At 49.2% G+C, this 12939-nt stretch overlaps 1 protein-coding gene across 1 annotated transcript in view; it reads right to left on the minus strand.

The window, feature by feature from the left end:
• Positions 1–12939, minus strand: part of Pkhd1 (PKHD1, fibrocystin/polyductin) — a 503959-nt gene that overhangs the window by 234841 nt on the left and 256179 nt on the right. The window contains 2 exon segments of the mRNA XM_023712007.1: positions 10765–10960; positions 12133–12310. Of these exon segments, the coding sequence (XP_023567775.1) occupies positions 10765–10960; positions 12133–12310 (374 nt within the window).

The following is a 12939-nucleotide window of genomic DNA, read 5'->3' on the forward strand; positions in this document are numbered from 1 at the left end:
AACATGAACTCATACCAGATGTCTAGTGGACTGGGAGTTTCCTTCTCCCATGCTAACCCTAGGTATTACTAGGAATGTGTCTACTTGATTTTCATACACCAGTTTAGAATCTCAAGTTCATAGGGCTCTACTCTGAGCACCTAAGACACAAGTCACCATGAAAACACATTGTGCTCCTTCCCCTGGAGGCAGAGGGAAGAGGAACAAAGAAAAACACTTCTCTGGAAGAAAAGGAGAAGACAACATGGTCACAAAAGCATCAGAAGTCCTACAAAATGCAGAACAATAAAATGCTTTTCCACAGGCAAAAGAGTTGAATATTGTCATAGAGTCAGAGCATAGAAAGACAAATTAGAAAATACTTCAGAAAATGTCTAGGAAAAGAAATAAGTTCATCCAAAGATGTTATAAAATCCATCCTCTTCTAATGATTTCCAAACAGCATACATACTGTATGTCTGTTCCCTCTTCCTTAGAACATAAACACTGATGTGGCTAGCTGGGTGTGGTGGCGCACGCCTATAACCCTGGCACTCAGGAGGCTGAGGCAGTAGGATTGCCTCAAATTCTAGACCAGACTGCACTACATAGTGAATGGAAGGCCTTCCTGAATTACATGGTTAGACCCCTGTCTCAAAAAGCAAAACAATAATGAACACTGAGGTAAGGCAAGTGATAAAAGCTGCATGTCACTTCTTTTTCAAAGGAACTCAAGTCATCTTATAAGGACTCACCCAACTCCAAATAAGGGAAATTGTACCTATAAGAGGAATGGTTGGGGGAAAGGAAAATGGCAATATTTTTTTCTAACTAGATAGATGGAAAGTTTAAAAACAATCAATGCATCTCAAATCCCTTGAGTGTAAGAGGATGCCACAAGCATTCATGTATGGTGGTTATTGTGGTGATTCTTCCAGTGGCCAACACAGCAGCCCTCAACATGCCTAACTGCCATGGGAGTGTGTCCCTCTTGTTCTTTCTGTCCCTTCCTTCCTTCCTTCTCCAGGCTCCACTTTTGCAAATCCAAGCCTTCCTGGCTCAGCCTCTGTCCACTGGTCTTTCCAGCACCCTGCTCATGTCTTCAGAACTGAGCAGGCTTTGCAGTCCTTCTGTCTCTGCACACACACGTAGTCCTCACCCCCAGAAGGATCCCTTCCCCACACAGGAGCTGGGAAACCGAAATGTTGATAGAAAATTTGTCATTCAGTCTATTGACATCAAATGTGTGAATGCCATTCAGAGCAGTAGTATCAGCATCAGAGAAAGCAGAAAAAGTTATCAATAGTAGAAAAATTATCAGTCTAACTTCCTGTAGCACCACTCTCCATGTCCCTGTCAGGCTGGTTCACAGCACATGAGAATGGACTCAGAGAAAAATCTTCCCAGACACAACTTCCAAGGTCACAGAAGAGAAACAGAGGATGCCCTCTGAGAAACGTGGCTGCTGGAGGCTGGCATCCTAGACCTGGGCCCTCAACAGCGGAGCCTCACGCACTGCTCCTGAAAGGGAGCCGCAGCTCCTGCCTGCTTCACAGGGTAGTTCAGGGGAAAGCGATGAGGTCATCGATGGAACACAGAGAAGGGCCTGGCACACAGTGAGCAGTAAACACTCACTCTGATCAATACCATCATTAGGTATGTTCGTTATTCTAGGTGACAGCTGACAAGCCTCGCGGACTACGCCTTCGCAGCTGCGCCTCGTCGTGCTGAGCTGCCGGACTGCACGTGCAAGCAACTTGACGAGAGCTGCTGAGGTTCGCCAGGTGTTCTGACTCTCTGCGAAGGCAAAGCCTCATTTCCAATTTGAGCAAACACCAAGAGGGATGAAAATCATTTAAAACTAAAGGTGTGACTTGGGAAGAGGTTAGACCTTACGCAAACTACGATGCTGTACGTATGTTTTCTCCGAGCTCAAGTTCCCTGACTCTGTACTTGTACTATGAGAGTGGCTACTCCACCTTCACGAGGCCTCTTTGTAGTTGATCTTTCCCAGATTGTTAAAAGCTGGTCCTCACAAAGCAGAAAAGACATTCGGTCACTGATCGCCGAGCTCCTCTGATGGGTGCTGCTTGGTCAGCTTGCTAGAAACATAGCTTAGAGGAGAGAGAGGGAGAAAGGAACGAGCTTCAGGCACCGGGATCTGAGAGCTACTCAGCTGGCTGTGCTGTGAGTGCCGACGGGGAGAGGTGCAGGGCTGGGGCGTCGCGTCCTCTCTAGGGTGTAAGGGGAAGACACGTGAGTCCTGTTCCCAACCAGATTTCATACTTCGAAAATTTTGCAAGGAGTAATATACGCCTATTCATTAAAAAAAGAAACCCCATCTCCTAGCCACAGCCCTCACCCGTTGCTCCTTTCCACTTGTAGCCTGTTCTGTCCTCGCCACTCGTGTGCATGCTCATGCCGCACACGAGGACCTCACGGGAGCTGGCTAGGGACAACACAGCGAAAGAGCGTCCAACGGCAGCTGCAGCCGACCTCTGCCAATTCTATCACTCTCGCCCTGACTTGAGGTTTTACTTCCCGCCCCTGTCTGCACTGAACTACCAGCCTTGCCCTCCTGAGCCGGCTGGTGGGCGCGGTCCTGCCTCCCAGCGGTCACCTCAGCTTGCTATGCCTGCCGCCTCCACCGGTCTCCCATGTCCCTCACATGCCTGCGTACTGTTCCCCTGCTTCTCTCTCCCGCTCAGTGAGCTCACCTTGCTCCCCAAAAGTGAACCTCCCGGACTCGGCAGCAGGAATCTTGCCTGTCCGCCGACCCGCGGGGACCTTTCTTCACTGTACCACACTCCTGTCTCCTCTCAGCCTCCCAGACACAGCCACAAAACTCACCTTGGACCTTGCAACACGTGAGCTTTTAAAAGACTTTCGTGGAAATACGTGAAAATCCTGTAAATACCTTTAGGGCTTCTACTAGCTCCAGTAATATTCATTCACAGAGGTGTAATTTTTTTAAGTATAAAAGAACTTGATAAAGACATCAATAGATATAACTGCATTAGCCAGAGTCCTCAGAGTTAGTTCAATTAAACCTCCTTAATGAACTCAGAGAACAATAATAATTGTGACTCTGACTCCGAGAGATGCTCACGGCACTGAGATGAAGGTGTCTGTGGTGTCCTGGTACTCCTGCGGGTCACAGAGCACGGCGCCCAGGAAGGGCCTGGGGACAAGCATTTACCTGTTTTCCTACAACGCAAACTTCCCAACTTAACTGTGTAACTGTGCTCAAAGCACGGTCTGTTCCCAGAAGCAGGTGTTCTTGGCAAGTGCATGCAGACACAGAAGGAAAAGAGACTGCTGTTCAAGAAGGCGGCTTCGTCTGTCTAACTGAGGCTGTGCAGGTCGCCGGGGGTTTCCCAACCGTGGAATGCACAGCAATGATTTTACAGCGTAACATTTGTTTTAGTGGCTATGAGTTCCGTGTATTTTAAAAAACAACTCGTTTTGTGAAAGGTGCTCCATAAGAAGTTAGGTTTTAAAAGTAAGACAGTGCAAAAATTGACTTAAGAACACATTAAAGAGGCATAGAACGTGACAAGCAGAAACCATATTCAGCTTCCTGGAGTTTAGGAAACACAGTGGTAGCTAATAAGTGCAGAGTTTTCTATAAATAGAAGAAAAAGAACTGGTTTATAAGGGGAGGTATATGCACTTGGATTAAAAAAAAAAAAAAAAAGTATCCTTTAAAAAGCATTGATCCCAGCAATGGGCTTTGGTGGTGCTCACCTGCAATCCCAGCCCTTGGGAGGCTGAGACAGGAGGATCCCTGTGAGTTCCAGATCAGCCTGGGCTACAAAGTGAGCACAGCCCGCAATACATAGCGAGACCCTGACAAAAAAATCAAATAAAATAAAATGAAAAAGCACTGAACGTAGGGCCAGCCTGATAGCTCAGTGGACTAAAGCGCCTGCTTAGGCAGAGTGCAGCACCCGGGGTTCGATCCCCAGCGTGCTGTGCTAGCCCCACCCCCGGGGTGTGCAGAGAGGGCAGTTGAGATTGGGTGCAGCGGCACAAGCATGTACTCCCAGCTCTTGGAAGGCTGAACATAGGCAGATCACTACTAGTCCAAGCTACATAGTGAGACCCTGTAGACCCTGTCCTGAATACATCAAAAAATAAAGCACTAAACCCACAGCCAGAAAAGCTGACTGAATACTGTTTGCACTGCCTATGTTGCCTGTGTGAGATGAAGTTGGCTAGTTGGCATCACTAGCAGTTCTGCAGGCTGAGTGATTTTTTAAAAACTCATTTAATTCTGACTTCTGAGCTCTTTATTGCTCCTTCCTCTGTCTTCCTTCCCTTCCTGCCGTCTTCCTTCCCTGCCTGCCATCCTCCTTCACCTCCTTCCCTTCTTCCTCCCTTGCTTCCTTCTGGCCTTGCTTGTCTCCCCTCCTCCCTCCTTTTCCTCTTGGAGAAAATGCTTCTAACCAAGAGGCAGAATGGCTTCTCACACGCCCAGTTCCTGTTCCATTATTTATATCTTTACTGAAAAGCTTAGTACGTTTCCCTCAAGTCAATCTTCTACATTACTGGTAAAAGTCCTTGGGGATCTTTGGGGAATGAGTTTTCTATAAGAATGTAAATTAATTTATTAACTAGAACACTATAGATTGCCTTAGAGGGCTTCAGCGTGGGAATGGCTACAGAGTTGCAAAAGATTATGATTCCTTTCTGCTGACAAAACCCTCCGAGAGCTCTGGGGAGCTGTCGGAGCCCTCTCTAGATCCTCACAGGATTCCTTTGAAGGAACTGCACAGGATCTGCCAGGTCCACTGATGAGTCCCGGTCCTGAGAAGAGAAAACTTAGATCACCACCATCACCCTGATTGAGAGTGCAGCCTCCAACTCAGGAAGGTGTCCCGCCTGCAGGCTCCTCCCAGATAGCAGCGTCTCCGCTGCTCCATCTGTACAGCACGACTTGAGCTCATCACAGTAACTTGGCCCACAGAATACCATCCATCTGTTGCTGTACCCACAGCCCCCTGCCACGGAGACCACAGCCTTGGCTCTTCAACAGGACCTCAGCCTGTATGAGGGATGTCTGTGCGATTGCGCTGGCCTATCCCACCACCTAGGCATGCTCTTCTTGGTGGGGGAGACCAGAAGAAGGCAGTGCAGCCAGAGCCTCGCAGAGCAACTGGCTCCTCTCAGCTGCCACCCATACAATGTCCCTGCTGGGCCGCACCACTGCTGGGAGGATGGGGGCTGTGTGAATCCGAGAGGACAGCAGAGAATGGGGCAGCATCTGATGTGAATTTATCACAGGCTGCTGGCTGGGTGGGGGTATAGCAAGGGGAAGGGGCCCGGAGTATTTAATGGGCCCTGCCACAACCCCACAGTTTGCCCCAAAGAGCCTTTTACAAATATAAAAGGACAGGGTCAAAAGTAAGCTGACCCCAGACAGAATGTACAATTATTAGAGGAGGGCTGGGTAGGAGCAGCTGCTGGAACCCCACGGGCTCCGCACTGGGCTTCCAGGAGTCAAAACATGAATAATCAACTCAAGATTGTTTTCTCCACCCCTCTCCACCCCTGCCCGCCTCCCCCACACCTTGGCCTCCTGTTTTGGGCAAGTCCTATTCTATTGCTACAGGAAGAAGCATAGCCTTCCCTAGCAGCTGCAATAATTGTGCTCCTATTGTACTGAAGACCTCCTCCTGGCCGCCCCCGACAAGTGGTCATTGTGAGTGCGAAGTGGGTGATTACACGCTTGGCCTGACGCTTTGGAGGACCCAGCTGCCTAAGCGCTGACACACGAGCATGCAGAAGGCCAAGGAGGGGGCTGGCGAAGGTGGAGGCGAGAGGCGGGGGCCGGGCTGGGGGATGCGACTGGAGCGGCCAGACCTTTTGCATAAGTCAAGCCCAGAACAAATGGGGCTTTATCAGCCCTGGCTATGAGGGGTCTCATCTCTCTTTGAAGTGGAGCTGAGCATGGGGCCTAGCAGCTTTTCCTCCTTCGGACCAAGCAAACATCCTCCTTTGGATACGCTACATGCTCATTATCTCTGGCCCATTTAATGATTTTTGATTGAAGGGTGGCGGCTGCGATGCTGAGAATCGTTAGAGAGGCTCCAAGCGGCCGAGCTCATAAGAAAGGCTCTCCTTGTGTCCAGGCCTAAATTCGGAATTTCTTAACAGTGTGCGCTTGTTCTTAGAGGCAGATAAGGGCTGAGCGTGAAATTCTTAATTAAGCAATAAATAGAGAGTGGGGTGTCAGCAGATGTAGCCAGTAGCCATGGCAACGAGAATCACATGGGCTGGAGAGCCGGCGAGATGGAGGCCTCAGGCCTGGGCCTGACTGACAGCTGAAGAATCCTACAAAGCTTGTAAACCAGATTAATTAGCTGACTAATTATTTCATAGCGTTAATGTAACTAAAAAATAAAAATAGTTCACCAGGAACTGAGCTGTCCCTGGAAAAACGCGGCCGGGAAAGAGGCTTTGCAAAGCGGCTCTGGGAAGCAGAGGTGGGCGCTGCCCACAAGTCAGACTGAAGGAACAGGAAAATGGACTCGCTGGGTGTGACGCCTGACTGAGAGATATAAACAAACACTTGTTCTACACGTCATGCCCACTCCTAGGGACAGTGTAGACGTTCCAGTTGAGAGAGGCCATTCCTAAGCGTGCACCTGGCCAACATGGCTGCTGCTAGTGGCTGTGGAGCTCACCACGAGCTCACGTGTGGCTTCCTTGGTAGGTAGCTCCTTGAGTTCTGCAAAGGTAACCCAAACCACTCTGCTTGAATGGTATGTTTGAAATGCGTGAAGTTGCCTTATGCTGTGGGGACCAGTTTCTTACATGGTATTAAACTTTAGTTATGGCAGCAGTTTCCATGCTGTCCTTTGATTGTGGACTCCAAATGTCTTTCAAATGCTAGTTTAGAAAAGCAGAAGGAAAAGACCTGCAAGATAGCTTAGCAGACAAAGTGCCTGCCTAGGCAAGCGCGGAGACCAGGGTTCGATCCCTGGCCACACGCTGTGCTGGTCCCACCCTCGGGGTGCACTGAGCCAGGGCCGAGTCTGGGCGTGGTGGGGTGCACCTATAATGCCAGCACTGGGGAGGCTGAAAACAGGAGGGCCACTATGAGTCCAAGCTGGATAATGAGTCCTGTACCAAATGCATAACATGAAAAAGCAAAAAGCAAAAAGCAAAAGGAGACTTTCAGAAATGTTATCACATTGATATATTGGAATCAAGATACAAACATCATTAATCTTCTGGAGAAAAGAAAAACTCCAGAGAAATACTCTATTGGGCAAATTTTTTAGTACAGCAACATGCATGCTGATCATACTGTAATACATGGGAGTGTTTTGTACCGCATGTTGAAGAGACAAGTAAATATTCTTAACCTCATTGTATAAATGAAACTATTGAGGCATGGAGCAATTATAATGCCTTGCCCTAGGTAAAGCGGCCAGCCTGCCTCTGATTAAAACCCCAAGCCCCAAGCACTGGCCATGAGTTCTGCAAAACCCCAGCCTTCCATAAAGGCACTTTCTGAACAAAGGCAAGACCTGCCTTCGTGGAAAAGAGAAACGCGAGGGTCAGGCCATACACACGCGGCTTCTTTTTTCCTTGTCACTGGGGACCTGTGAGAAGTTTTCTGGCCCAACCCTGCCTCGCAGACCCCCGCCCCTCGCCCTGCTCGGGGGTGACTGATGACTACTTAGTGGGCAGCACACCCTAGTGGAGGGCCACGCAGGAGCTCGAGTGCCTGGGTCCTTATCTTCTCCGTTCTCATCTGGGTCTAAGTCGGTCAGGGATGGTAAATCACACAGGAAGCAGCCAACTGAGGAAGTGTAGATAACTGTGATTTTTGAAAAACCTTCCTATCCTCGGGGATGTGGTGAGCTTGCAAACAATAACAAGATGGTCCGCTTAGAAGTGGTCAGAAAAATGAAGGAAACATTGCCAGGCGTCGGTGAAGCAGCACTCTGAATGAAGCAGTGGCTGGAAGAAAAAGCAGCACGCGCCAGGAAATCGGCACATGATGCCGTGCGCCGGGGGGTCACCCCGCTCCCTGAGGTGCAAGGCGACTTTTCTAGGCACAGTTTTCCCCATGCCTTGTCAAGCCAGCGTAAGCCCAGGTGTGCTACTGTCTTGACTAGTTTGACGTAAATGATTCCAGTTCTAATGCTGCAAGTCACAGTGTGTGAAGGAAACACTTAAGTAAGGGCAACAATCTACGCAGCATGTCAAACAGAACTGGAGTTGTGTGCCTCGCTGTGCTGCTGTGGCTCTAGCTACAATAGCCATCTCACTGTCATGACAGCATCTGAGGGCGCAGGCAGACGCACAGAGAGCAGGCACGTGAACCGTCACCTGCCTATAGGTTTCAGGAACTTTAAACCAAGTACATGCACAATTATAACTAAATCTACACAGCCCAGCATAGCTGCATTGGGCACCATGGAAAAGCAGACGGTCCTCCGTTCCTCCTGCCCTCGGCTCCCTCTGGGCCAGCCTGGAAGTGGGAGTAGACATGGTCTAGCCACTCTACTCTACCCAATGCTCAGAGTGTGACAAAGGTGCAAGCCACTGCTAGGAATCCAAAGGAAGAGTCTCTATTTATTAAATTCCAACCTCGTCTTACTCGTTGCTCCTTTTCCAAATCTTATTCAGAGGTTGAGACATTAGATGTTGTAATACAAACAAGCTTTTAAATAAATACAAGCTTTCTCCCTCGTTAAAATGCCCAATAGCGATAGTCAATGCATAGCCTATATCTGCACATATACACTTACAAATGCTTATGTATGGATGACTATCCGTGCACACAAATAGCTACCTACGTACAGGTGTACTTAGACCATAAATGTATGCATTCATTTAAGGAAGACCAGGGGCTTGCCGGTTGGCTCAGGTGTTTAAAGCACTAGCTTGGGCAAGCTCAGTCAGGTGCAGGGGACTGCGGTTCGATCCCCAGCTCCACATGGCACACCAGACCTGTCCTTAAGGCAGCATGAGCCAGCCAAAAAACAAAAACAAAAACAAAAAAAAACCCTCCCCCTCAATTTAAGAAAGACTGCTATGAAAGGATGAAATATCTGCAGTTGCACTGTTTGTCTTTCTTTGTGTCCTAAATGTCTGCACACAGTGTTAGGCTTACTTGGATATTTGAATTAGCTTGAAGTTGATGAATAAAACCTGACCAATGAATTGAGTCAGGCTTTTCAGAGGTATGCTAAGTAACAGAACAAGAGCGAGCAATTAAGATAAAAATTTCTAGACTATATAGCAAGTGAACAGTCTTAAAGTTAATGGCCACTATTTGCTGTTACTTAATGGTTGTAGTTGGCGTTAGTGGTCAATGGTCCCCAACAATTTCTGTCCATCCTTAGGTTTTATAGCCTCAGCCTACATTTGTGGATCTGCCAAATAAGACATAAAATGTGAATGGTACATTGCAATGCAAATGAAAAAATACAACATTTGCTTTGGCAAAAACTTTACAAACATCAAGAAAACATCCAATTCTTCTGGCTGGTGATACTAAAACCTGGTAGTCCTGGGCCTCAAGCATTGGCCAAAACACATGGTCAGCGCAAGAGGGAGCGGCAGGAGCCCAGGATGGTGTCCAGCCCTGGGAGTCCGGAGGCCACACCTGACTGGCAGGGACTGGATCCTGCTGTGATGGTATAGCGCCCTGCATTAGGTGAGGATCTATTAAAATTAACTCTCAACAAAACCATCATTTTGGATGCTTGTCTTGTCTCTGTCCTACAGGACATCACAGGAAGCAACTGTTCGCACAGCGAGCTGAGGTCTACAGTCACGGTCAGCCACGTGTCATCATGTAGTGCACTAGAGGTGCCAAAGGATTCAATGCTTAGGAAGTATTTCGTGGGACTAGGTTTCAGATCAAGATTTTAAAGGTATTCCTTCATGTGATACCCCAACTTTCGAGGTAGGTTCTTTCTTATATTTTTTTTTAAATAGAATAAATAGTAAAAAAAAAAAAATTGAGATGATATAGAATTTCACTAAACAAAATAATGGGAATTCAACAATGGTTGCTATATTGTATAATGTTGTCTTCAAATTAGTTGTTTTGCTAACCAAATATAAGTGTGTAAAATTGGTTTTTAAAAAAGTTATAAGAAATTAAAAAGAAGAACAAAGTACATTTAAGCCTGGCTCCTTCCAGTAGCCCACCAGAACTCAGCAGGACGGTTCTCAAGCTGTCTGTACATATGCATGATCCCATGTCCCTTCCTTCCTTCTCTCCAGTCCTTTCCCCCACCCCAGTTGCTCCTTCCGTTTAAGCAGTTTCTTTCCATTTCACAATATCTGTTGCACCTTCTAGATTCTATTTACTCTTTCAGGTTCTTAAACTATGAGATAATACGATGTTTGTACGTGTGTGTCTGATTATTTCACGTCTGAGTATCATCTCTATTTGCATCCATCTACCTATAAACCCCTCGAGTTTCTGAGATTTTTTTTATGGCTGAGCAATACTCCAGTGTGTAAAAACACAGTATCTTTTTTATCCACTTGACACAGGCTGTTTTAGCACCACATTTGCATCGGAGGAGCTTAGACTCACTAGAAGAAGAGCACCTGTTTAATGTCCCCAACCTGGTAAGTCTTGCATGGGGGTTAACTCCCCACAGTCGGATTTCAGAGCCCGCCATTCCGTCACAATGCACGCTGTCTCCCTCCGCTCCTCACTTCGTTGCACAGTGCCCGGAATTCAAGCACGCACACGGCTCCTGAGTCCGCGTCCTTAGAGTACGCTTCGCTTCGCTGGAAACTTACCTAGGTAGGTGAGCTGCCTCGACTGGCTGTTGAAAAACCAGTCACAGCCTTGGTCCTGGCCAGGAGAGGGAAGGGACAGAAGAGCCCGCCCCGCTCGACTTCCGCATCTCACGAGGACACGAGGGTAAGCTGGCAAGCCTGCGTGCACCAGCAGGAGGTAATTCCCAGGAGAAAAGTTGTCGAAGGTTGCGGCGTACTTCAGGTGCAAGGGGGAAAAACATCATAACGCTCATTTAGTGAGGAATCCCCACCCCGACCGACCCCCAAGACCTGCCGAGCCGGGGGAGGTAGCTGAGGAACAAGCCCGCAGAGCAAGTGCGGTTTGCAGGGGGAGACTGGCCTGCCTGCGTCTATCTCATACTAAGTTTGTAACTAGGACTACGAAATCTTGGGTGTGCAGCGGAAAGCAGCCGTGAGGTTCTTCGTGTTGATCAGCTTCAATTAACACAGAAGAAAACCACGACCAGCTAGGGCCCGGGCGCGTATTGGGGCAGACAGCGGGGCAGGCCTGGAACCTGCCCAGTCTTCCCAGGGCGCGCAGAGGCAGCGGGACCGGGGCTGGCCGGGGCTGGCGCGTCCCAGCTGTCACCACTGGAGCATCTGCGGCTCCCCAGCGCTCAGCTAACAGCCAGGGAAACTGAGGAAGGCGGGACTCAGTCACCCTGGAATCGGGAAAGCGGGGGACATGCGCAAGGTGTGCACCCCCAGAGGCGCAGCCTGCTCGCTGCACGGACACTCCCCTGACGCTCCCGGGCTGCAGGAGAGGAAAGGCAGGCAGGAGCGCGGCAGGAACCCGGCGGCGAAGGAAGGACCCGCGCTTCTGCCCGCTCCTGTCACCGCAGCAGCCCGGCGGCGGCTCCAGCTCCCTGAGATGGAGGCTGAGATAGAGGAAGGAGCCGCACGGGAAGGACCTTAGGCAGCTTCCTCTCCCTCTCGCTTTTCAGAAAAAATGCACCCACTTTCTAAATGGCTCTTGCTGTCCCTCCCGGCCGCACCCGGCGCAGCCGGCCTTGGGGCTCCCGCGCTCTGTACGCTCACCTTTCACCACCAGGTGGCAGTACGAAATGTATGAATGGAGGAAAATCGTTTTTAAGCTTGTAATTTTAAAAACTTCAATTCTAGAGAACTCCTGGAAGCTCTTTCCAATTGAATTAGTAAATGTGATGCTTCAAGTGCAACTATTCTGCGTCCAAGATGGGATTTGGATCAACTAAATCTCATTTTCAGGGCACGTTTATCTCGCAAAAGACGCTGTTGCTGCTTATCAGCATCTGCGGAAGCTAATATCTGCGAAAACAACTACAAAGAAGGAAAGTAGGAGCCCTCACCGGGCCTGGGAGATGCCGGGGAAGGGAGCCCTGGAGTCACCTGCAAGCGTCTGTTGAGGCGAGGGTCCGCGAATCGCAGAGCGTGAGTCTCCCGGCCCGGGAGTAGAGCCATCCAGCCGTAGCGGTTCGACAGCGTGTCGTGGACGTAATTGACCGTGGTTGTCTCATTTCTGCTGTCCGTGATGGTTAAATCGCAGGGAACATCGGGAGCACTAGTTCTAGAGTGATTTAGAAAAAACGACACAGCGTTGCAAAGTTAGTTGTCGTTCTAACCCTGATGCATCCCCGTTCCGTCACCTGCAGGCTTCCGTTCTTTCCTACACATCTGAGGCCCTCAGCGGTGTGTCTGTGGTGGGTTCAGCAATCACTGCACGGGTTAGGACAGTCCAGGAGGAAGGGGACATTGGCGCTTTGTATATAACACTGGCTGGTGGGCTGCAGGGACAATATTCTCATCTGAAGGTACAATAAATATAACAGTGCGTTCACATGAGCCATTCATTTAACAAAGAAATGCGCATGGCCGGAATTTGGTCATATACCGAGTTGATCAGCCGCAGAAGACTCGTTATTTGTAGTAATTAGACATTCTGGTGGGGAGCAGTGACAGAAGCCCAGGACCCCCCAGGCTTCGATCCTTAGCCCCTGACTCCAAGAGCCCCGCAGCCATGACCTCAGTGGCCCTCTGCATTCAAGGGTGGATCTGGGCAGCAAGCCGGCCGCTGTGCTGAAGGCTGCCCAACGCCCCCTGCTCAGCCACTACTGCATTTGTTTGCTAGGGTTTGTGTTTTTAAAATGAGACAGCCTGATCCTTAACCCGGAGGTGCTCTCTCCTGCCCTTGGGCAT

Source organism: Octodon degus, unplaced genomic scaffold (genome assembly GCF_000260255.1).
Source record: "Octodon degus isolate 3935 unplaced genomic scaffold, OctDeg1.0 scaffold00022, whole genome shotgun sequence".
NCBI lineage: Eukaryota > Metazoa > Chordata > Mammalia > Rodentia > Octodontidae > Octodon > Octodon degus.